This window comes from Bos taurus, chromosome 4 (genome assembly GCF_002263795.3).
Source record: "Bos taurus isolate L1 Dominette 01449 registration number 42190680 breed Hereford chromosome 4, ARS-UCD2.0, whole genome shotgun sequence".
NCBI classification, from domain to species: Eukaryota; Metazoa; Chordata; class Mammalia; order Artiodactyla; family Bovidae; genus Bos; species Bos taurus.
The window spans coordinates 106,181,023-106,205,211 of NC_037331.1; the positions used below are offsets into that span (position 1 = coordinate 106,181,023).

The 24,189-nt window shown below is 53.6% G+C and overlaps 1 protein-coding gene across 1 annotated transcript; it reads right to left on the reverse strand.

Moving 5' to 3' along the window:
* Window positions 1-28: 28 nt before the first annotated feature.
* TRPV6 (transient receptor potential cation channel subfamily V member 6) lies at window positions 29-16,843 on the reverse strand. The gene is made up of 15 exons (NM_001206189.1): window positions 16,501-16,843; window positions 7,483-7,580; window positions 7,198-7,320; window positions 6,231-6,368; window positions 5,847-5,945; window positions 5,508-5,683; window positions 4,868-5,014; window positions 4,554-4,766; window positions 4,151-4,237; window positions 3,976-4,052; window positions 3,571-3,736; window positions 2,984-3,050; window positions 2,382-2,650; window positions 968-1,074; window positions 29-666 (listed from the first exon to the last, which is right to left on the reverse strand). Exons 1-15 carry the CDS (start codon window positions 16,626-16,628, stop codon window positions 396-398), a joined length of 2,166 nt encoding a protein of 721 aa, NP_001193118.1. The 5' UTR covers window positions 16,629-16,843; the 3' UTR covers window positions 29-395.
* Between the last annotated feature and the right edge of the window lie 7,346 nt (window positions 16,844-24,189).

A 24,189-nucleotide genomic window follows, 5' to 3' on the forward strand; every position in this document is an offset into this window, starting at 1 on the left:
AGAGAAGGCTGCAGGAGGAGAGGAGAGGAGAGGCGAACAGGAAGTGACTTTATTGGAAGGTGGAAGGCGGTATCACACCCCACACCCTCCCAGCGGTACCCATCTGCTCGGTACACCTCCCGAACCTCTGCGGCTGTCTGCAGCTGTGACCCTGGATGGAGGCTGGTGCCCAAGGTGGCATCCCGGCCTTTTGTAAAGTGCTTTGCTCAGACAGGGCGGTAAGGCCAGGGTGGGTGAAGCAGGGTCCCTATTCGCGCTGGGCCCTGTGCTTGGGGCGAGGTGTGAGCCTGCTCCTCGGTTTCCCTGTATTCTGTTCTAAACCCCAACCACCCCACCCCTGACCTGGCAGGTGAGAGATCTGGACTTTGGTGGGAGGCAGGAGGCAGGAGGAAAGCTCAGATCTGGTACTCCCAGCCCTCCCCGTCCTCCAGAGCCTTGTTGACCACCCCCCTCAGCTCTCTCTTCAGGGTCCCTTGCCGCAGCCTCTCCCAGTTGATGCTGCTGCGGGAGGTACTTCGAGACACTGAGGGGGTAAGAAGCGACAGGTGGGTGCCAAAGGGGCCGCCCAGCCACAGTCTTTCCGTGTCGTCCTCCGAGCCTGGGTGGCAGAAGGCCTGGGCATAGCGCCGGACACGCTGCTGGTTGATATCCTGTTTCTCTTCCACCCTGTTGGGGGAGGGGGAGTACAGAGGAGGTGATGGAATGGCTGACCTTGGACCAGCCCTCGTCTCTGGGCCTCATCCAGCCCTCCTGCCAGTGGCCTTCCTCCTTGTCTGCAACCTGAGTGGGCACAGGGGATGCCAGGCTTTGGGAAGCAACACAGAGCTGGGTCCAGGGACAACGTGGATGCTTTCAGGGCCGCTCTCCACCCCTGATGCCTGGCAATTTCCCTTCCCCCAGTGAGACTGGAAGCCCAGGGAGCGCACAGGCCTGTACAACAAGCCTGCCAGCCCATGCTGTCACTCACCGCAGGAACCAGCGGTCCCCCAGCCCAAACTTGTGCCCACAGATCCCCGAGCGAGGCCACAGGCAACGTGGCAGCTTCTTCTCTAGCATCACAGTGGTGGCTACAACCTGTGGGGGTGGGGGGTGGGCAGAAGAGGATGAAACCAGAGATGGAGTGCAGACCACTGGAAGAGTGGAGAAGACTCCGGGCAGAGGGACCACAGTGTAGCAACAGCTGGGAAACTCATGGTTTCCCAGAGGGGACCACACTGCTGAGCAGAGGTTGGTGGCGTCAGCTTCGTCACTGCTTTTCTGCAGGAGAGAGTGGTGGGTCTTGAGCCCCACGATGCTTCACCCAATGACCTGGCGTCCAGGCCAGGCCAGTCCAGCAGCAGGTGGGGAGACCTCGCTCTGAGAATCAGGAAGGTGGGCAGAGCAAAGAGCAAGGGTCCTCGGGGCTACGGAATATTTTGACCCTACAGATGTAAAGGCTACTTAGAAACACAAACATCCTGCGGAGAAATTTCCTACCAATACATTTACATTGAAAAAATATTTTCACGAGCAAACCCTATGTCACCAGCTTAGGGTTTTTTTTTTTTAACTCTACTTTCTACACAACACAGTTAAATGCCATCTAGTTGGAGGATTTCCCATTTATGTTGCTGAAATTATTTTTGTTGAGATAAATTCTTTTGTAAGAACATTTTAAAATGATGATTTGATCCAGTTAATTCGTGCTTTTGACCCCATCACAATTATCTGACTGAAGATAGTTTCTGTGACTATAGGGAGTTTGGCGTTATTTTTAACACGTCCAGTTTTTCTGGGTCAAATTTTGAAGACTTAAATATTGCCCAAAAGTTGATACTTCAGTTTTTATTCAGTAACAAAAGTTCGTGAATGCAGTTGTAGCTACTGTGCTTGTGTGCTAAGTTGGTTCAGTTGTGTTCTCCTGTTTGCAACCCCATGGACTGTATAGCCCTTCAGGCTCCTCTGTCCATGGGGTTCTCCAGGCAAGAATACTGGAGTGGGTTGCATTGCCTCCTCCAGGGGATCTTCCTGACCCAGAAACCCAACCCGCATCTCGTGTGTCTCCTGCATTGGCAGTCAGGTTCTTTACCACTAGCACCACCTAGGAAGCCCACTGTCGCTACTTCTGAGGTTCATTTCTTACTGATGATTCTATAAAAGACAGATTTGACTCTTTTGAGAAAACAGGAATTCTTTCCAGCTGTTCCAGGATTGCTTGGTTGTATTGCTGATCCAGTTCTGTACACTTTGCGTCCATTTCGCCTGTGCAGTAACCCTCCAGATATACTGGGGCGGGGTGGGGGGAGGCAGGGGAGGCGAAATATCCTGCTTCTGAGTTTGGCCTGGCCCTTGGCAGGAAGAGAATGACTTGCACTAACCCTCCCGGCCACGAGGGCGCTCACCTGCGCTCTCCAGAGCTCATCCCGCTCGTGGGCTACACGCCAGTGAGTGTCACCCATCATAGCGATGAGGAGGTTGAGCATGAGCAAAGCAGCGATGATGGCGAAGGCAGCGTAGGTGATGCTGTACATGAAGGGCAGATCCACGTCGTAGTTGGCGGGGCCGTCGATGATGGTGAGGAACAGCTCAAAGGTGCTGAACAGTGCCATGGGGTAACTGTAGAAATGGCCCAGCTCATTGGGGTCCTCTGTCTGGAAGATGATAAAGAAGGCTGCTCTCACCCAAGGGGGTGAGAGTTCCATGTGATTAAACCTTAGCCCGCTCTCTGCTGCCCACTTCAGTACTGTCTGCTTCCTCTCCAGTGTCACCATCCCAGTCCTCCATCACTCCGTCCTGTGGGTTCTTACGTTCCCCTATTTTCCATATGATTCACCCTCCTGATCCCAAGAGCAGCTCTCCCCCTTAACACATCCCATCCTCAGACACCGTGGCCTCCTCCTGCCTCTGCCTTCCCTCCTGCCCCCCTCTCCCCCCAGGTTTATCTAGAGGCATCCTGTGCTTTCTGGTTTCCTCCAGCCCAGGGCCCCTATCTCAGATGATTTACCCGAGGCAAAGCCCAGGATGACCACGGCCATCAGCCAGCAGAATCTCATCAGATCGCCAAAAATCATCTAGAGGGAAGGAAGAGAAGGGAAACCAGCTGCACACCAGTCTTTTGAGCAACCGCCCCTTATAGCCTCTAAGAGGTCTAACCCTGAGAAGTCCAACAGCTCTGCCCTCTAGCATAGGGGAGGGGCTGGCCAACTATGGCCTGCCGACCAAATCTACTGGATCAATTTTGGTATGGCCCTTGAGTGAGAATTTTACATTTTTTAGATGATTGAAAAAAAATTTTAAAGGGGGAAGAGAAGAAGAAAATCAAAGAGATTATATATATGTTGGCCTTGCAAGCCTGGTAGGGAAGATTCCCTGGAGAAGGAAATGGCAACCCACTCCAGTGTTCTTGCCTGGGAAATCCCATGGTCAGAGGAGCCTGGCAGGCTATAGTCCATGGGGTCGCAAAGAGTCAGACATGACTTATAGACTAAACCACCACTGCAAGCCTGAGGTCTCTGATCTGATGCTTTTCAGAAATGTTTGCAGCCCCTGCTCTGGGACCTTTCTATAGAAAGTTTGGGAGGAGGCACCGACCTTCTGGATCATGATGGTGAAGGGGCCCAGCATCTGGAATCCTCGCGCAAAGTACATGACGCTGCACCAGCCCAGCACCAGGGCGAAGGACATGGGTACCACCTCCCCGCTGGTGTTGGTGAGCCGCATCACCATGGTCACCAGCACCATGCAGGAATAGGTGATGCTGGGGGGGAGAGTGGGGAGGGGGCCATGAGAGGGAGCCTGGGGTGATCCTGAGGATCCAAGAGCGAGGGCGTGTTGGAAGTGCTACCCACATACTCAGCTTCAAGCTCCATACACAGGGTCACACACACATCACAGCGAGGCCTCTGGAGCTGGGGTTCTCCAGAGGCCAGGGATCCAGGGAGTTAAACTGGAGTCTTAGTGAGAAAGGGGTAGGGGGTGAGAGGAAAACAGACTCACAAGAGGACGTGGAATGGTCCTCCGAGTATGGTCTGTCCGAAGACGCGACTGAGCCCCACTCGGAAAATGTCTGTAATCTGGGGAGAGGCCGGGAAGACACCAAGCACTTGTAAACTGAAGCTCTGACTGTATCCCTGGGGCACACAGCTCACCCCCAGATCCCCGCTGCACTCACCTCTATGAACAGGATGATGACAGCTCCAAAGATGCTCACCAGCTCCCCCACCAGTCGGAGGTGGTCCTGGTGGGTCACATAGGCCTCCTGAAAGGAAAGGCATGGTCAGAGGACTCAGGGCTTCCCTCCATCTGCCCTGCCCACCCTTGGGTGCAAGTCCGCCTCCTTGTCTAGGGACACCAGTCGCTCGGATTCTTTTCAACCTGTGAGGTGTGGCTCTCTCAAACTCTGCACTTAGAGCACCGGTATGTTTCTGTGTGCATGTCTTTGAGTTTGTGCCTGTGTAGTTGAGATCTGGGCAAGGAGAGAAATGGTGATGAGCTAGGAACGTGACACATGTCTGAAAAATGGCAGAGGGCTGGATACCCGCCACCCCAAAGCTCTGCTAGTCCTTGGGGGTCACCTGAAGTGGCTTCTGCTCCCAGATGGTGTTGTCCCGGGGGTCAGTTTCATTGTCAGTCCTGGGCTTGAGGGGGCGGTACACACAGCACATGGTGAAGCAGACGATGTACAGCAGGTACATGGCTGCCAGCACGCAGAAGTACGGCCGCCCATATCTCTTCCACTTGAGGGTCACCAGCTCCTTCACTGGCGTCTGGTCTAGGATCTGGCGAGCCTGCAGCAGAAAGAGAAGGCAGCAAGCGGCTCAGAGCCCCTGCTTCCCGTCCCTAGTGGCTCCCTAGCCTGAAGACCAGCCCCCCCACCCACCCACCGTACCTCCCGCTTCTTGGAGGTGACGATAAGTTCCAGCAGGGATAGCTCCTCCCCTGAGGAGTCGATTTCCGTGAGGTCATAGAGAGTAGAGGTCAGCGGTCCACATGTCCACTGGATGTACTTCTGCTTCTGCACCAGGTTCTGGAACATCTAAAGTTGGGGATGGGGGAGCAAGCGAGTGAGGAGGAGCAAGCCAAGGGGACCGTCCTGGGGTGTGGATGGGACGCTTGCCCAGAAGGACCGCTGCACCCTTGAAAGGGGGCTCACTCTTCACTCAAAGACCGCAGCCTTGTGGACAAAAGAACCCTTCTCCATATCAGCCTCCTAGTTCATCCTCTTCCCCCATAACTCCCTCTAGAGCTTGGAAAGAGGAGGTGCGAGGGGGCAGGGCAGGGGAACATGGGCGTTACAGACCACCCTGGGGACGGGATCTAGACCCTTGCAGCCCCTAACAACTCGGGGCAGAGAAAGTGGGAGAGAAAGAAGATGCGACACAGGGGCAGAGAAGGAAATTCCAATCGAAGCTGAAAATAGGGCCTCAGCATTGGGGAGGACCATTCACATCTACTTCCTCAAAGGGCCAGAAGTGTAAGAAGAAGGGTCAGGAGAAGGACCCCCGTGGGCCTGGGGGAGGGCCCCTCACCACAGTGTTGCCCTCCACTCCGGCCAGCTTGAAGGGGGTGAGGCCCTGGTGATTGAGCATGAGGTCCAGGGACTGCAGGTGGTCCCCTCGCCTGTCGTAGGACAGCAGCAGGTTGTACATCTGGCAGGCAAAGGTTTTGTTGGGCTGGAGGACGAGGATGTGCAACACTGTGTTTCCTGGGAGAGGACACGGGGTGTCACGTGACCCCTGGGACCAGAGTCCCTGCCGTTCCCCAGGACAACCCCCCACCCCGGGGGGGGGGCCTGAGGGCGGTCCCAGCCCCTCCCCTCTCCCCTGCCACCCCCAGCCTCCCAGCGCCCCCTCCAGCCCAGCTCTTACCCAGGGAATCCTGGGCCCGGATGTCAGCACCGTGCTTAATGAGCAGCCTCACAATCTCCTCGCTGCCCATGCAGGCGGCAAAGGACAGAGGGTGCTCCCCTGGGGAGGCAGAGGCCCGGGCGTGAGATGCAGGTGGGGAGGGGTGGTGTCTCCAAGCGACCGCCTCTCCCTCCCCCGTCTCCGCTCTGGGCCTAGGGCCCCTTGTCAGCAGGACCAGAGGCGGGGATGCTGGAGGGGGCCTGGGGTGTGGGTGGAGGCTTGGCTCTGGCCTTTGGCCTTATGAGGGCCGACCTCTCCTAGTCTCCCCAGGCACGGGGCCTCCTCAGCCCACCCTCCCTTGACTGGTGCCCACCCCCATCCTCCCAGCCCCGGTCCTGCTCTCACCAAAGTAGATGAGGTTGTGAGGAGTGAGGCGGAAGGCGGAGCCTATAGCCCTCGCAGAGACGCTGGCCCCGTGAGCCAGCAGGGCTTTCACGAGGTTCACGTTCCGGTTCATGACTGCTATGTGCAGGGCCGTCTGACCTGGACAAGAGAGCTCTTGGCTTGGGCTCTGCCCTAGGATCCAGGTAGGGGTCCCTCCTATCTTCACAGAATCCTGCAGGGGGACCCTCCTGTCTCCACCAGGTCAGTCTTTCTGGGGGAGGATGAGACAGGGGTGGGGGCCTGGTGGGGCTCCCAGGGGCCCCCAGTGCTGCCTGCCTTTTCCTACTCTAGTGGTTTAGTCGCCAAGTCGTGTCTGACTCTTGCAACCCCATGCACTGTAGCGCACCAGGCTCCTCTGTCCATGGGATTCTCCAGGCAAGAAGACTGGAGTGGGTTGCCATTTCCTCCTCTAGGGGAGCTTCCCAATCCAGGAATCAAACATGGGTCTCCTGCATTGCAGGCAGATTCTTTACCTACTGAACGACAAGGGAATCCTTCCTACCCTAGGTCTCTCCATTTCAGAGGTGCTCAACCTCTGAAATGCTCAAACAAGGGGCACCGAGAATGCCGAGGAAGAAGGGACAGAAGAGGGAGGTGAAGAGAAGGGGGCCCAGATTCCCTCTTGGTTTCCCCAGACTGCTGCTACTGCTGCTAAGTCACTTCAGTCATGTCCGACTCTGTGTGACCCCATAGATGGCAGCCCACCAGGCTCCCCCGTCCCTGGGATTCTCCAGGCAAGACCACTGGAGTCGGTTGCCATTTCCTTCTCCAATGCATGAAAGTGAAAAGTGAAAGTGAAGTCACTCAGTAGTATCTGACTCTTAACAACCCCATGGACTGCAGCCTACCAGGCTCCTCCATCCATGGGATTTTCCAGGTCCACCACCAAGGTCATGCTTCCCTCCATCCCAGACCCTCAGCCCCTCACCTTCATACAGTTCAGATGTCATGGGCTCCTTGACCAGCTCCGGGGCAGCCTCCATCAGCACCGTGGCAGCCTCCAGGTTGTCATAGAGGGCGGCCACGTGCAGTGCCGTCTCCCCCATGGCTCCTGGCATTGACAAAAAGCAGAGTCACGTGGCCTCTCTGGAGCAGGGGAAGGGGGCCCATAGAGAATTGGGGGCCCACAGCAGAAGGCCCTGGGCTATACCAGCAGGAGGAGTGGGAGGAGGGCCATGGGCACAGGGCTGACCCAGCTGGAAATTCTCCTTACCTTTCTGGTGGACGTCACAGGCCTCATACTTGAGCAGCTTGCTCAGAGCCTGGATGTCGTTCTCTTTGGCGGCTAGCAAGAGCGGAGACTCCCAGATCCTATAAGGGAGGGGAGTGGGCCCGGTTGGGAAGAAAGGTGGGCGGCTTTGCTCAGTCTCACACCTCAGTGGCAATGAACCCCGAACCCGGAGGTCCCTCATCCAGAGAGGTGGGGCCTCTATCAGGGGAGGGGCTGCCTGAGAGCTCAGCTCTCTTTCTCTGACCGAGTGGTTAATCCAAGGCAACTCTTTCATAGTTTGCATGAGTTAAATCGAAGGCAACTTTTTCATAGTTTGTGTGAGCTAAATCCAAGACAACTTTTCCATAGTTTCCATGAGCTAAATCCAAGACGACTTTCCATAGTTTGTGTGTGTTAAGTGTCAAGACAGCTTTCCTTTCCTCTGTGTGTGTATGTGTGTATGTGTGTGTGTGTGTGTGTGTGTGTGTGTGTGTGTGTGTGTATGTGATCTGTGCACATCAGGTGGAGAGGAAGGAGTTTCAGCTAAATGCTTGTTTACCTCCTGACCTATTTGGCCGCTGGAGCAACCCCTTTGCAGCTTCCCTTGAAGTCCTGAGGTTACCCTCCAAGATAAGCCTTATTTTCATGGACTGAGGGTATGAAGAAATGCCTCCCTTATCTTTACGGAGGCGGCCGACATGCAGAGGCTGGCGGGTATTTCTCCTGTTGTGTGATGCTCCCCTTCCTCAGGAAAGCCCCTTGATTCTGGCACTTTCTTCCCTATGATGGCATCTTTGGGGCTCAGTCCAAAAGCAGCCATGGGTCCTTTCTTTCCTCTGGCCCCTGTGTCAAGTTATAGTCTCTCCCTGCTTCCTGTCTGTGTCTCTGTTTTAGGCAAATCATCTCTGACTTTACAGTTTTATGCCTACAATGAACTGCACGCTTTTTGAAAGATCAAAACTGACTCCAACTGAGACACATGGGGTCCCTTTATTTACTTTTCCCTGCTGGCCCAGAGCTAGTTGGTCCTTCTACAGGAGTGAATCAAATAACACTATTTATCCACAGAGGGTCAGTTATGTGAACAGGAGCTCATCCACCAAAAAGGCCACAGTAGCAGGAAACTGACTCCAAGAACTGGGGGTGGAGGGGTGATCGGGAGAGGAGAGAGCGTGGCTTGTCTGTCTCCCCAAATGCTGGCCCCAGGCCCCCGCATCAGCCACAGGGGCAGCCACCTGTCAATTCAACGGCTCTCCCCACTCAGTCCCTGCCTCCTCATTCCCACTGATCCCTGTTAATCCATGTCCTCATTCTCTGGGCCAGGATTAGCAAAATCTTCTTCTGACTAGTTCCCCTATACCCTGTTTACCCCCAATCCATCCTTCTGGATGCTCCCAAGACATTCTCTCTAAACAGCAAATGCAAGTATCGTTTACAGAAGTCTTGTGGGTCCTTAAATGCCCAAGGAGAAGAAATTCAGAAGTCCTCTCTGGACTTTGTGCAACTATTTTTCCATGCTTTCTTCCTCCTGCTGGCCCCTGACACCCAGCAGTTCAGCCTCGGCACCCCAGGGCACACCATTCCCCCCACCATGGCTGTGCTGTCTCTCTCCTTTTCACCTGGAATCCAGCCCCCCACCCCACCCTAGTTACTCTCTATGCTGCGCTCCCAGTGCCTGGGAATATGCCCAGTGTGATAGCAGATGCTCGTTACCACTCTCTGTAGAAGGAATGAACTGTAGCAATGCCAGAAGGCGGTTTGGCTTTACTGTCCCCCCTTTATTAGCTCCATCAGCCACCCCCTAAGCCAACCTTAGGCAAACATATAATCTAAGTAAAAAATAGCATGCTTGGTGTGCTCACACAGCTGCAAAACAAGTTTGCAGCACCTCCCACCACTTTCCTCATCACGCCTATTACCCCAGCCACCATCACCCCCACACCCTCCACCCTTACCCCATCACCCGACCATGACCATGACCCCCACCACCACCATGACCCCCACCACCATCACCACCCCCAGCCCATGACCCCCACCACCACCATGACCCCTGCCACCACCATCACCCCCCCCACCATCACCACCCCCAGCCCATCACCCCCACCACCACCATGACCCTCACCACCATCACCACCCCCAGCCCATGACCCCTGCCACCACCATGACCCCCGCCACCACCGTGACCCCCACCACCATCACCACCCCCAGCCCATGACCCCTGCCACCACCATGACCCCCCCACCATCACCACCCCCAGCCCATCACCCCCACCACCACCATGACCCTCACCACCACCATCACCATGATCAGCCCATCACCCCCACCACCATCACCACCCCTCCCACCACCATTACCTTTTCCAACAATTTGTACAAATTCCTCTTTTATAGATATTCGAGAGTAAGCACTATTCCCCAACACACACACACACACACACACACACACACACACACACACACACGGCAGGAAGTTTTCCGCCCTCTTCTCTGGCCTTACTTTTACCTCAGGTGCTGTGATTAGTATCTGTCTCTTTCTCTTCTAAGGGCACTTGGAGGTCAGAGGTCAGCCACTTTCTCCAATTTTATCCTTTCTCTGCCCTCCTCCAGTTAGCTTCTAGTTTTTGTTGTTGTTGCTTTGTTTTGCTACTAGTTCTGTGCCCTGTTTGGCCAAGGGTTAATGGCGAAGCTAGAAATGGGTCCAAAGGGGCTTCTAACCCGAGTGCAGTCCACTCCCTGCTTCCTAGGACATAAGTGGGGAGGCCAGTCAGTGGCAGCCCCAAAGACACCACTCTTGGTTCTCTGACATATCTCTGATGACCATAAATGTCCCTTTCAAACCTCCAGTCCCCACATGTTCTGTTTCTGGCCTCCACTGCCTGCCCTAGTGGCCTGGTAAGGGCAGGAAGCCACCATTTGAACTGGGATGGCTAGATTTACAAAATAAAAACATGGGGATGCTCAGAGTTGAATTTTAGATACACAACAAATAAGTTCTTGTTTTTTTCTTGGCTGTGCCATGTGGCCAATTGTTATCTTAGTTCCCCAACCAGGGATCAAACCTGGGCCCTCGGCAGTGAAAGCACACAGGCCTAACCCCTGGACTGCCAGGGAATTCTCCCCAAATAAGTTTTTAAGATAAGTATGTCTGTGCAATATTTAGGGCAAACTGAAACTAACAATCTATTCATTGTTTATCTGAAATTCACATTTAACTCTGTCTTGTATTTTATTTGGGAACCTCAATCAGATCACACTCTAGATGAAGAAAAGGCTTATGACCCAAACCAGTGAGGTTTGTAGAGACCTGGTCTCCTCTTGGTGGCAAACTCTAGGATCCAGCAAGAAGGGAGGGTAGAGTCTGCATGGTTCCCATGGAATCAGGCAGAGGTGTGACTTGCAATAGCACCACATGGCCACAAGGGGGAGGCCAAGAAAGCCCTTGCTAATATCCTGGGCAGTAAGGCAGAAGAGAGAGCATTAAGTCGTGTCCAACGCTTGCAATCCCATGAACTGTAGCCCGCCAGGCTCCTCTGTCCATGGGGTTCTCCAGGCAAGAATACTGGAGTGGGTTGCCATTTTCGTAAGGGAGAACTCCTCCCAAACAGCTGCCTACACTTACACCCCATAAAAAAGATGGACCCCATAAAAAAGAGCTGCTGCTGCTACTGAGTCACTTCAGTCATGTCCGACTCTGTGGGACCCCATAGACGGCAGCCCACCCAGGGTCCCCCCGTCCCTGGAATTCTCCAGGCAAGAACACTGGAGTGGGTTGCCATTTCCTTCTCCAATGCATGAAAGTGAAAATAGCAGACCCATCCAAAGATTCTTGTGCCTGGTAAATAAATAGTTTGTTCCAAAGAAACCCAACACAGAAGTTTAGATCTGGAGTAAAATCTACACATCTTCACCAGACATCTCCCTAGGGCACGAAGAAGAGGAGATACTGCCAAAATGTCTTCTGATTTTAATGGTTAAATTATACTCACTCTGTTCCAAGGGACAGTTTCATTTTATTTAGAAGCAGGCGTAACTTTACTACCAGAATCTCTTATTTACAAACAGTAATTTAGAGCAGTGGTCTTTCCCAGGTGGCTCTGTGGTAAAGAATCCTCCTGCCAATGCATCTCCATTTGGCATCCTCCGCCAGTGCAGGAGATGCAAAAGATGTGGTTTAGGTCCTTGGGTGGGGAAGATCTCCTAGAGGAGGAAATGGTAACCCACTCCAGTATTCTCGCCTGGATAATCCCATGGACAGAGGAGCCTGGTGGGCTACAGTCCATGAGGTCGCAAAGAGCTGGACACAACTGAGCGCACACACCTTAACCAGAGATAACTCCCTGCCTCCTTCCAAGGGATTTGGCAGAGTCTGGAGACATTTGGCAGAGGGCAGGGGTGCTGCTAAGCTTCTTAAACAAGGCAGCCTCTTGTAACAGAGAATTATCTGCACAACATGTCAAAAGGGTCAAGGCAGAGAAGCCCTGAACTCAATGTATGCTGCTGCTTAGTTACTTTAGTCGTGTCCGACTCTGTGTGACCCCATAGATGGCAGCCCACTGGGCTCCCCCATCCCTGGGATTCTCCAGGCAAGAACACTGGAGTGGGTTGCCATTTCCTTCTCCAATGTAGGAAAGTGAAAAGTGAAAGTGAAGTCGCTCAGTTGTGTCCAACTCTTAGTGAACCCATGGACTGCAGCCTCCTCCGCCCATGGGATTTTCCAGGCAAGAGTACTGGCGTGGGGTGCCATTGCCTTCTCCGGACCTCATTGTGTAAGTATTCATAATCTATTTTTTAAGAAGGGATTTTTCACATTAAATAGAATGAGAAATTCCGTCCATGTTTTCTTACAAATCATTAAATGCTCAACTAAGAAACAAAAAATGAAGCCTTTTAAGCTCCTGCAGATTAATTAATAAAAGACAATGAAAGAAATGAGAAGATCTGAAATGATAAAAATATGAAAGTTGTTTCCAGAATTTAGAATGTCTTATTTTGCTTGACTATTATAAAATTGAACAGTCTAGTTCAATACTGGACTAGTAGAAACACTGCTATAGGATTTCTGGCATAAACCCTAGCACACTTTTTACAGAGCAAACAAGTCATTGATCACCTTGAGGTTCCCTCCGGCCCCAAGGATCTGCCACTTGTCTTCTCTCCCTGTTTCCTCTGTCCCCTCCTCTCGCTTCACGTTCTTGTGGATGTGTACACGTCTATGCGTGTACACTCGCGTGTGTGGACCTGCACGTGTGAAGTTTTGCATTTGGTTGCTGGGAAATGGGCAGGATCAAGCGTGTCTAGGGAAGAATTCAAATCTGAATTTTAGAGCTAGAAAGCCCTGGAAACCCCGTCTAATCTGTCCATATGGAGAAAGAGGCCTGGAGCCCTGGGGTGGTCTGTTCAAACAAGTCGGAGGCAGCACTGGGACCCCTCTGGTCATTTCCCTGTTCCTATTCTCCATGTTCATCAGGATCTGAAGAGGAGTCAGAGGAGGCATGGAAGGTGGATCCGTGTGTGTGGGTCCCACTGGTTTCTCCACCAACCCCTCTCAGAGAAGCATGTCCCACACACCCCTTGGGGCTCAGAGTCTGGTTCTTGGATGGCTCCAGCTCTGATGGCAGGGAGCTCACAGTCCCTCTAACTCCTGCTGTCAATGGAAGCTGCCTTTTGACTGTTCTTGTGTTCTTTTTAATCACAGTGGTCCCAGGTGTTAAATGTGCTTTTCAGCTTCCAAAGCAACATCTCACATACGATCATGCTTGCTCTTTACAACCCTGTGACATGGGATGAATAATTCTCTTATTTTTCTGCAAAGGAAGCCAAGCTAGATCCAGAAGATCAGACAGAGTTCAAGATGGAATGCTTGGCCAAGAACCTAGCCCCAAGGCTCTCACTACTCAATTATGTGGTTCTTCTAGTTCTCTGGCTCTTCCCAATTTTTCTTGTGTTGGGGTGAGGTTGCAGGGAGCAGCTAGAGTGGTGACCACGGAGGGGAGGAGGTGTGCACTGGCTCCCTGGGGCAGCCTCCCTCCAGCTTGAGTTCTGGGCAATGGGATGAAGAAGCCAAAGCTCAGGAAAGTGGCTAATTCCGGACCTTGCCGCCCTTCTAAGTGCCCAAGCTGTATCTTTCAAGTACAAGATGCATGGACCTGCACGTGTTTACTGAAGCAGGAAGTTCCAGGGTGATCCAAGGTCCCAGCCCTCACTTCTGACAGGCATGCCATGCCAGCCCACAGATACTAATACAGGGATCTATATAAACAGAAAAGAATCCCTGGTGCTCACTGCCTCCTGCCAACTACCGGGAGGATGACCCTGCCAGCAAGGGGCTCAGGGCGAGGATCACATTAGGCAGACCCGGGAAGCTGCCCAGCACAGTCCACACCAATCAGAATCAGGGCCTGCACTGTCCTCCTCAAGGCTCCCATGCTACTTGTTTACAGCCTTCTTAGCACAGTCGCCAAACTCACTTTTAACCCAAGTCGATGTTGACCAGTGTGCTTGGCCCCTAAGAACGTGATCTTCTGGAGAGCAGAGAACGCGTCACGTTCATTTTTCGCAAACTTAGCTGAGCGTTTTATAGTCCACACCTAGTACATCCCATCTCAGGAATTAAGACGGGTCAGGAAGATCCCCTGGAGGACGGCATGGCAACCGACTCTGGTGTTCTTGCCTATAGAATCCCATGGACGGAGGAGCCTGGCGGACTACAGTCTACGGGTCCCAAAGAGTCAGACACGGCTGAGCAGCTTAGTACGCACATACATACACAAAGCCCCGAGATGATGCAGAGGAAATGAGAGAAAGATGATGGTTCAACTTGGATCCCACCAACATGGGTTTAAGCCGAGGCAAAGGCAACGAAGACCCAAGAAAAGTCAACCTGAGAGAGAAGAATGCTGGGTTCCCCTATGTTCCTGGAGAGACTTGAGCGCCTCCCTTCTCCTGGAGTCCCCTCCACCCCACCCGGAGCCCCCACTCTGGGTCTGCCTCATTCCCGGGGGTGGGGGGTTGGTAACAGCCCTGCTCACCTGGTCATGTTGTCCTCACTTACATGGTCAGCGCATGTATGTCCAGCCGCCCACAGATTTCCCCTTAAAGCTGAGTGATCACACTGCCTTGGACACTCCCCTTCCGACACTTTAAGGTCCTTCCGGGGAGTAGCCACCCAGTGGGGGAATCAAGGTTCCAGGGCCCAGGTGTCCCGGAAAAAGAGGATCCAGAAAACTGTGAAATCTGACAGGGGACATCAGGAAGAGGGGAGAGTAGCCCTCTGAGTGGTGAATCAGGCTTTCCTAGCCCAAGGCTGTGAGAGAAGGCCCATCAGATGTTGCTAAGACACAGGGACAGAGAAGATACCGGGGAGCAGCCCCGGCTCCAGCCCAGGTCCTCCCCTCTGCCTCCGCCATGACTTCCAAGCCCCAGGGGCCTCTCTGTGCTCCTGCCCAGCTCCCCCAGCCCCAGGGTCCCGAGACTGGATGGGGATGAGTGGAATCACTGACGGTCCCAGTCTCCAACAACAATAACGTTCTGTTGCCTCAAGATGTCATCAGCCAAACATGTGGTCAGCCCCCACTCTCCCAGGCCCAGGGGGAGAGAGGTGGGCGGCAGCTGTGAGAGTCGGGGAGCCAGACCTCAAAAAAAAAAAAAAGAAAAGAAAAAAAGGAGCACACTCCCCAGCCCTGAATCCTTGAGCAAGAGGAAGGGAAACAACAGGAATTCCAGCTAACCCTCAGCCTCCCGGTCAGGCTCAGGCAGGCCCCTGTGCTTTGAGATGGAGAGAGACCCTCAGACACACACGCTTTGGACTTTCCCCGGTGAATAGACATATTATCTGCCTCTTAGGGACCCAGGAAAGTCCCAGGAGGAGGACTTCCTGCTAGCCTGCTGGCCCCTGGGTGGGGAGACCCGCGGAGGTTCTGGAGGAGAAACCACACACAGGGATGGCCTCAAGCTTCCTCCTACCTCCTCCCAACTCCCAGCTCTGAGCACCGATGGAGGTGGGGGGGACCATCGCATGAGTCTGGGGCGGTTTTCAGGGGCTGGAAGCCTTAAGTGAGATGTACTTCGGGCTCAAACTCTAGAGCCTCTCAAATTCCTCAGCCTGCCTTCGGCAGCGAATTCTAAGCACCTGGTATTTTGGCCCATTGCCCATGGCCCTCTCCTGCAATGGAGGGTAATAAATTCCAGGGCTGAGTCCCAGCTTTGTCGTCTTCACAAACAGCACCCCTCTCAGACTCCCCCACTCCAAGACTCAGACTCCGTCAATGGCTGATGCGATAAATGCACAAGAATGATTATCATATTTTGCCTTTTTTTGTGGTTACTGATGTCCGCAGTTCCCTCCCTGACCCATTCATTGATTCATTCCCACAAGTGCACATATATGTACTGTGTGTTTCTGCCCAAGAGACTGTTCTAGGAGCAGGGAGTAGAGATGTAAAGAATTGTCCTAACCCAGCAGCATCTCTGGGCCTCCCCGGTGGCTCAGCTATAAACAACCCACCTGTAATGCAGGAGGCACAGGGGACTTGGGTTCTATTTCCAGGGTCGGGAAGATCCCCTAGAGGAGGGCACAGCAACCCACTCCAGTATTCTTGCCAGGAGAATCCTGTGGACAGAGGAGCCTGGCGGCTACAGTCCAGGGGGTCCCAAAGAGTCAGACACGACTGAACAACTGAATACACACACACACAGCAGCAGCACCTCTGGGGTGCAGGTCTGTGATGCCCTAATCCTTCCGCAGCCTGACAAGTTGTCTGGGCTCCAGGAAAGTACTTATGAGAAAGGCTGCCTAATTGATGGGCTCTTAAACTTAGGGAGCACCTGTGTTACCCATGCCAGCCCCTCCCCTTTCACCTGGCGCTAACCCCACAGGCCCAGACTCTTGAGACAAAATGCTCCAGAGGGGCCAGCCCTGGAAGAAAGGTCTTCCCAGCAGAGGTGCCCTCAAGGGGAGGGGGAGCTCCCGGGGTGGGGGGGGGGCGGGAAGGGAGGGGTGAGGGGCAGCAGCTCTGAGGCTTACCTCCTCTGCTGCAGCAGGTTCTGCTCATCCCGCCTCTGGGCCCATGGCTCCTGCCTCTGGAACCATCTGCAGAGCTTCCTCCACAGGCAGAGAATGTGCCCCTTCTCCTTGGGCAGTGGCAACCCCATGGAGCAGAGGGCCAGCTCCCTGGGGGGCTGGGGCCAAGGCCAGACCCCACCTGGACTCAGCCTGGGGGCCACATGGGCAGCCCCGAGGGCCAGCCCACCCTCTTCCCGGAGAGGTGCCGTCTCAGGGCCTTCCAGGCCCGGTGGAGTCTCCCCGAGGTGTAAGCAGCCAGACACAAGAGGCCTCCCTCGGAGGAGTTCGTTACACTTGGCAGAGCTGGGACTCCGCCACTAAGCTCCCTGGGCAGGATCTCTCCTCCTGGGAGACGCAGGAGCCCTGAAGACACTCCCTTACTCCTCCCAAATTACCTGCGATTTAAAGAGACAGGCCAGCAGCTGTGGGGGCCTGGGAAAGCTCCCTCTCTCAGCTTCCCCACAGCCAGTCCAGGGAGGGGAGGCCTTCTGAGAGAAGGGACAGGACTCCCTGGACTTTGGGACACCTGGTGATCTTTTATAGAAAGGCCTGGACCGGTCAGTTGAGTTTCAGGTACTCCAGTCAGTGTGGGAGAAGGGGGAGGAGCTGGGCAGGGCGCTGGGTCTGAAGGGCCAGGATGCCCACCTTTCTCGCAGGGTGTCTCTGGACCTCTCTGCCCCGCAGGCGTGATTTTGCTTCGTCTCTCCCCTGGCCCATGACAGGTGCATAAATATTGAAAACTCTCAGCCCCCTCAGCAACTGTGGGTCAGCAACTTCTCCTATAAAAGGCCAGATAGTAAATGCAAATATTCTGGCCTTTGCAAGCTGCACACGGGCATACAGCATCTGATATACATTCTTCTTTGCTTGCTTTTATAGCCCTTAAGAGGTGAAAAATCCATTCTGAACTCACAAACTAGAGCATAAAATGGCACCCCCGGACCGTGTGTGGCCCCCCTGAACACAGTTCTCAGACCCCTACTCCAGAATTCTAGAGACTGTCCCCAACACCACACTGGTGGCTCAGCGGTAAAGAATCTGCCTGCAACACAGGCAACTCGGGTTCAGTCCCGGTGTTGGGAAGATCCCCTCGAGAAGGGAATGGCTACCCACTCCAGTCCTCTTGCCTGGAGAATCCCATGGACAGAGGAGCCTGGCGGGCTACAGTCCATGGGGTGGCAAAGAGCTGGACACGACTGAAACTACTTAGCACACTCGCCAGGAGTGGATTGCCAAGTAGAAGACAGGATGCTTGATTCAATTTGAGTTTCAGATAAACAGCAAACATTTTTTTAGGATAATTATGTCACAAATATTTTCCCTGGCAGCCTCCAGTGGAGACAGCACTTATTTACCCACTACTGCCTGGCAAGGGCCCTTAACCAAATCTTCCCACATCACCTCACATCAGACCTGTGAGGCAAGCATTAGCATCTGCATTTTACCAAAGGAAGGAAAAAAAAAAAAAAAAAGCTCAAAGTGGTAAAGTAAGTTCCCCAAGGTCATAGAGCCAACTTTATAGCCAAGGCCAGATTCAAGCCCACTCCCCTGACACCAGAGCCCCCTGTCTTTCTTTCCGACCACAGCCGGCAAAGAATGTTCCAGAAGGAAGGGAGCTGCACAGTCGCACTGGAGAGTGGTGACAGGAAGCCCAGCCCCCCTTGGTCCTGCCAGAACTCTGACCAGAGCAAGCTGAGTGCCCTGGGAAGATCCTCTTCCCACAGAAGAGGAACGGAGGCCCTGGCCTCAGCCCAGCCCACATCGAGCCAGGACCCAGTGGCCTGGGGCATGGGTGGCAGGCTCGGAGATGGAGAGGTATGTGCGGATCCCTCCCAGGCTTTGGAGTCTTTCCTTACCTGTCTCTGATTCAGAGAGCTGGAGGGAGCAGCAAAGAGGGGGTGTGTGTGTGTTGTCTGTGCACTGCGTGTGCACACGCGTGCTATGTGTAGGGGAGAAGGCAAGCTCGGGTGCAGGTCTGGGGTGTCTCCATGGAGAGGAGTGGAGGAGGGCCACCCTCAAATCTCGAGAGAAAGCAGTTGCGCCAGGCGGCCGTGCCTGAGCAAACAGTACAGCTGATTAGTTGAGTTCCCCACCCACCCCGGGGTCAGCAGTTTCAGGCTGGGTGGCGGGGGAAGACGCTGGAACCCAAACCTTGAACCCTGGACCTTTGTGCCCATTAAGCCAGTGTTTGCCTGCCTGCTGACCCACCCACCTTCTCTGTCCCACCAGGCTCCAAGCAGAGACCCTCATTCACGATAAGGCGTTGAGGTATTTGTCTCATAGGATGGAGCGGGGGCGGGGTTGGGGGGGTTTCAGGAAGACGTGGCTGCAGTTACCAACTTTCCTTTCCTTTCTCACCTCCCGCCACCCAGTGCCAACTCTGTAGGGTCACCAGGGCCAATGGGACTCCAGCACAGACTCTAAACAGGTGTGGAAGGCTGTGGCCCAGCCCTGACCTGACCTGAGTGGGAGCATGGGCAATGTGGGTGAGGGGCTCTCTCTTGGGCACACAGGTCCTCAGACTGGCACGACTGATATTTTGGAACAACTAATCCTTTCGTGTGGGGGCTGTCCCGCCTGTCATAGGGTCCGTGCACGGGCCGATAGCAGAACGGCTCTGCTGAGCTGTGACCCTCAAGAGCGTCTCTAGGTGTTGCCTGAGGCCCCCCCTGCGGGAAGCAAAGTCATGTTCCCTTGAGAACAGCTGATTTAGGGCCCCAAAATGTCTACATAGCATTTTATTTTCTGTGTTTCCGTCTGGTTTTCCCTCTCTTGCTGCTCTTGTTCTTTCTGCAATTGGCTCTGCTCCCTCCATCTCTGTGCTGGTGAGTGTGGGGGTTGTGTGCTTGTGTGTGTGGGGGGGGGGGTAGGGGGGTTGTGGTGGATGCTACGGGGTGTGTGTCTGTGGCCGTGACCCTGAGTGATTTCTCTGTGGGACCCTTGGTTTCTTTCTCTTTCTCTCAACCTCTGCTCCTGTGTTTGTTTCCCCGTCCAGCTTACTGCGTCAGCGCATCCTTGCCCCCTGAGTCCTTTCAGGGGCGTCTCCTTAGCTGAGTTGTCCAGCGGGAGGCTGGCAGGGCAGACCAAGAGGCTGCGAGGATGGAGCCCGGCTGGGGCATGGAGATCAAAGCCACCGCTCGCTCAGCTTGGAGTTTGTTCCAGTCACTGGGTTCACAAGCCCCCGCTGTGTGCCAGCTCATAAAACCGGCAGCAGATGACATGTCAGCAGGTGAACACATACACACACACATACGCACACACGTCAGAAACTCCACCCAGGCCAGGATGGTGTTCAGATCCAATGTCTTAACTGAGAACCAGGTGAGCTGGGCTCTAGTGCTGAACCTCTCTGGCCGCCTGGATGGTAGTTTGTGCTAATAACCCTCCAAGGTCCTTTTCAATTCAAACATCCTGTGATTCTGAAGAAAAGTGAATCAAGAGGGCTTCGGCGTGTACACACGGCCACTTTGGCCTCCACAGGTTAAGGGGTCTGAATTGCGGCAGAGCCCTTATGCACTTTTCCCCACTTAGTGACCTTAATCCCTGGTGCTCTCTTTTCATTCAAGTTGCTGATTGTGGCTCCATCTCTTTGCGTGTCCCTCTCACAACCCCTCCCTCCTCAGAGCCACCTGCGTGCTCATACCATGGGGTCATCATGTAGGACCTGCTGACCATCTTCTCTCTTGCAGCTGGTCCCACCTTCCCGGATAGGCATGTGCACATTATTTGACACGTTTCTGCAGGACTTGTTTTACATGCTTGCGTGCGTGCGTGTGTGCATGTGTACTAAGTCTCTTCAGTCATGTCTGACTCTTTGCAATCCTATGGACAGTACCCCGCCAGGCCTCTCTGTCCATGGGGATTCTCCAGGCAAGAATACTGGAGTGGGTTGCATGCCCTCTTCCAGGGATCAAACCCAGGTCTCCTGCATTGGCAGGCAGATCCTTTACCACTAGCACCACCCGGGAAGCCCGTGTCATACATTAACTAAATCAGTATGTCACAGCATGTTTCACAACAGTCGTTCATGTGTGCACATGTGCACATGTCCCGGATGCTGAAGCTGAAACTCCAATACTTTGGCCACCTGCTGCGAAGAACTGACTCATTGGAAAAGACCCTGATGCTGGGAAAGATTTAGGGCAGGAGGAGAAGGGGACGGCAGAGGATGAAGTGGTTGGGTGGCATCACTGACTCAATGGACATGATTTTGAGCAAGCTCCAGGAGTTGATGATGAACAGGGAGGCCTGGCGTGCTGCAGTCCATGGGGTAGCAAAGAGTCGGACACAACTGAGTGACTGGACTGAACTGAACTGATATGTCTGTTTCCTGGCTTCCTTGAAATTGTAGATTTAAAAATTCACAGGCATTGATCCTCCTGGACTCTCACCCCTTTGCAGAAGGTGCCCAAAAAGCATAGGTGGCGACATGGACATAAGCCTGCTCTCCTCTCCTTTCTATTTCCCTCCAGCATGGGTCAGTTCTCTTCCTTCCTGCCCACCTCTGCAGGAAGATTGTTCAGTCTTGAGAGTTCTCACCTGATTTGCAACCTCCTCCTGCCCCTCAGTGATTCTGAATGTCTTGTTTCCTAAACCACCCATCCAGGAAGTGGGTGCTAGTTTGGGGAGAAGTAGGTTCTAGCTCTCATGGTTTGTAAGAGGTCTGGAGCTTTAGAGGGAGCTCTGCAGAGCTCTGACCCAAACCCAGCTCTCTCTGGAGGTCTCTGCAGGCTGGAGTCAGGACTCATAGTCCCAGTGTGGCTCCTCTGGAAACTGAGAAGGATGCAGAAGTGTGTCCAGAGCCTTCCTGCGGCAATGCCTCTGGTCCTGCTGGCCTGGTTTCCTGGAGCCTTTTTTTCCTCCCTCTCTTCTTATCCAGACCCCAAGGCCTCTGCCCTCCACAGCCAGAACCCTCTGCTCTGTCATCTCCCTCTATCTGTTCTCACCCACCTTACCTGATCAGGGGTACGCTGCCTGCAGACCCGGAAGTCACCCAGGAACGAAGCCACTGAAGTGTGTGCCTCTCGCAAAGGACCTTCCAAATGTGCCCGAGAATGCCTGGCTTCTGGAAGAGAAGCTGATGTGTAATCAGAACAGCTGTGCTCCAGCTCCTGTTCGACCAGAAATCACGGTGGGACCTCGGCCAAGTCACTTAACCTTCTTAGTGTCCTGATCTGCAAAACTAAGCACTTGAGTTTTTAAGATCTCCTGTTCCTTTCAACCCTCTCTGCTACCCCAGGAAACCCCTCTCAACTTCCACATGCAGAGAGAATAGAAGTCAGAAGGGACCCCTTTTCAGAAAAGGCTCTTGTGTCTCAGGTGAGATCTGACTCTGAATCCCAGGGCCAGATGCTCCACTGAGCAGAGAGCAGAGAGGAGAGGGAGGGAGAACATGGAGACACATGGCTTCTGATCACCCTTAGCCTGATCTGTGGCAGGAGTCTGTGGTCTTGAGCGGGGAGAAGGTGAAGCTCTCCCAACTCCAGGACTCACAGGGCTGTGGACAGCCAGAGGTGGGGCTGGGGGCCAGGTGTATGGTTCTTCTGACCTCTCTGCTCTGAGCAGAGTCCCAGAGATGCTGGGCTCGGGGTGTATGGGAAAAGGAGCCACGAAACCAATAAGTTTCGAGGAAACAGCTCTTGTTTGGGGCCCAAAAGGTGGTATCTAGCCAATATCTCTGATCAGATCATTGCTATTAAAAACCCAAGCCCATGAGTGATTGAGATTGACACAACGCATTGAGTGAGTGAAGTCGCTCAGTCATGTCCAACTCTTTGTCACCCCATGGACTGTAGCCTACCAGGCTCCTCCATCCATGGGATTTTCCAGGCAAGAGTACTAGAGTGGGTTGCCATTTCCTTCTCCAGGAGATCTTCACGACGCAGGGATTGAACCCAGGTCTCCCGCATTGTAGGCAGACGCTTTACCATCTGAGCCACCAGGAAAGTTGCTACTACGTATAAAATAGATAATGAATAAGAACCTACTGTATAGCACAGGGAACTCTACTCAATACTCTGTAATGACCTACGTGGAAAAGAAGCTAAAAAACAGTGGATATATGTATATCTATGGGCTTCCCAGGTGGTTCAGTGGGCAAAGAATCTGCCTTCAATGCAGGAGCCACAAGAGTCGCAAGTTGGATCCCTGGGTTGGGAAGATCCTCTGGGGAAGGGCATGGCGACACACTCCAGTATTCTTGCCTGGAAAATCCCATGGACAGAGGAGCCTGGCAGCGTGCAGTCCACGGGGTCGCCGAGTTGTACACGACAAGCAATGGAGCACAGACACACGTATAGCCGATTCACTTTGCTGTACAACAGAAACAAACACAACACTGTAAATCAACTATATTTCAATAAAAATTGCTTAAAAAGACAATAAAAACCCAAGCCTAAAGCAAAACCCTTTCCTTTACCAGAAACAGTAGCCTTTTCCCACAGTCCTTCAGGGGCACATTTTATTGGCAACCTTCCCCCAACTTGTCCCCACCTGCACTTTTTGGTCTCTTTCTCTCCCCACCCAAAAGCAAACCCAGGGAAACAGCAAATACAGTGATGATAAGAACTCTCAGATTCTATTTTTTTAGCGTGATCACGCACCCAAACACCCTACCACCTGTATCTTTTTCACTTTCATGAAAGTGAAGTTGTTCCATCATGTCCAACTCTTTGCAACCCCATGGACTGTGGCCCACCAGGTTCCTCCATCCATGGAATTTTCTAGGCAAGAGGATTGGCGTGGGTTGCCATTTCCTTCTCCATCTGTCAGAAAAACCAAGCGAAATGCCAGACTGGTTGTAAAAGTAGGGACCGCAGTTGAAGACGGGGGAGGAACAGTGGGAGCAGGCGGGCACTCTGTTGTCTGAGTCGGGACAGGTATGGAGCCCTGGGGACCAGTGGCTGAAGACCCCACCCAAAAGGCAGGCCTGACCTGGGGAGAGGGAGCTCTGGGCCTCCTCTTCACCCCTTGATGGAGAGGCAGTCAGGAGACGGGGTGGGGCTCCCCTTAGGGACTGCAGGGCAGAGCCTGGCAGGGGCACTAGGAACTGGGCAGATTCTAAGGCAAATACTTGAGTGACCCGGGGAGGGGGGTAGGGGCAGGGTGCAGTGGGAGGCTAAGAGAAAGAGGGAGAGGCCAGACCAGGGGCCCGGAGGTAGCCAGCAGCTACTATGGATGGATGGAAGCCAAACCGTGCCTTGTCTAGACAGACGGCTCTTGAGCAATTCTGACCCTCCATAGGCAGGTCCCCTGGTCAGGCCACAGCAATAAGAAGAACTAGGAAACAGAGAAAATGACTCTCACCACCTCACCTTCCTCCATTCCCCTGCCCAAATGCCTAGGCTTCAAGGACCCAGTGCCCTGAGTGGGTAGAGCCCCACTGGCCCCGCCCTAGAGGGTGGCCATGGGCTCTGCATCAGTGCATGTGAAAAAGGATCCAGACTGGTGGACTACAGTCCACGGCGTGGCAAAGAGTCAAAGACGACAAGTGACGAGGCACGCACACACGCATACGTAGAACTGATTCACTTCGCTGCTCAGCAGAAACTAACACAACATTGTAAATCAACTGTATTCCAATAACAGTTTTTAAAAAAGAGCAGTAGAAAACCCAAGCCTAAAGCCAAACCCTTTCCTTTACTGAAAATG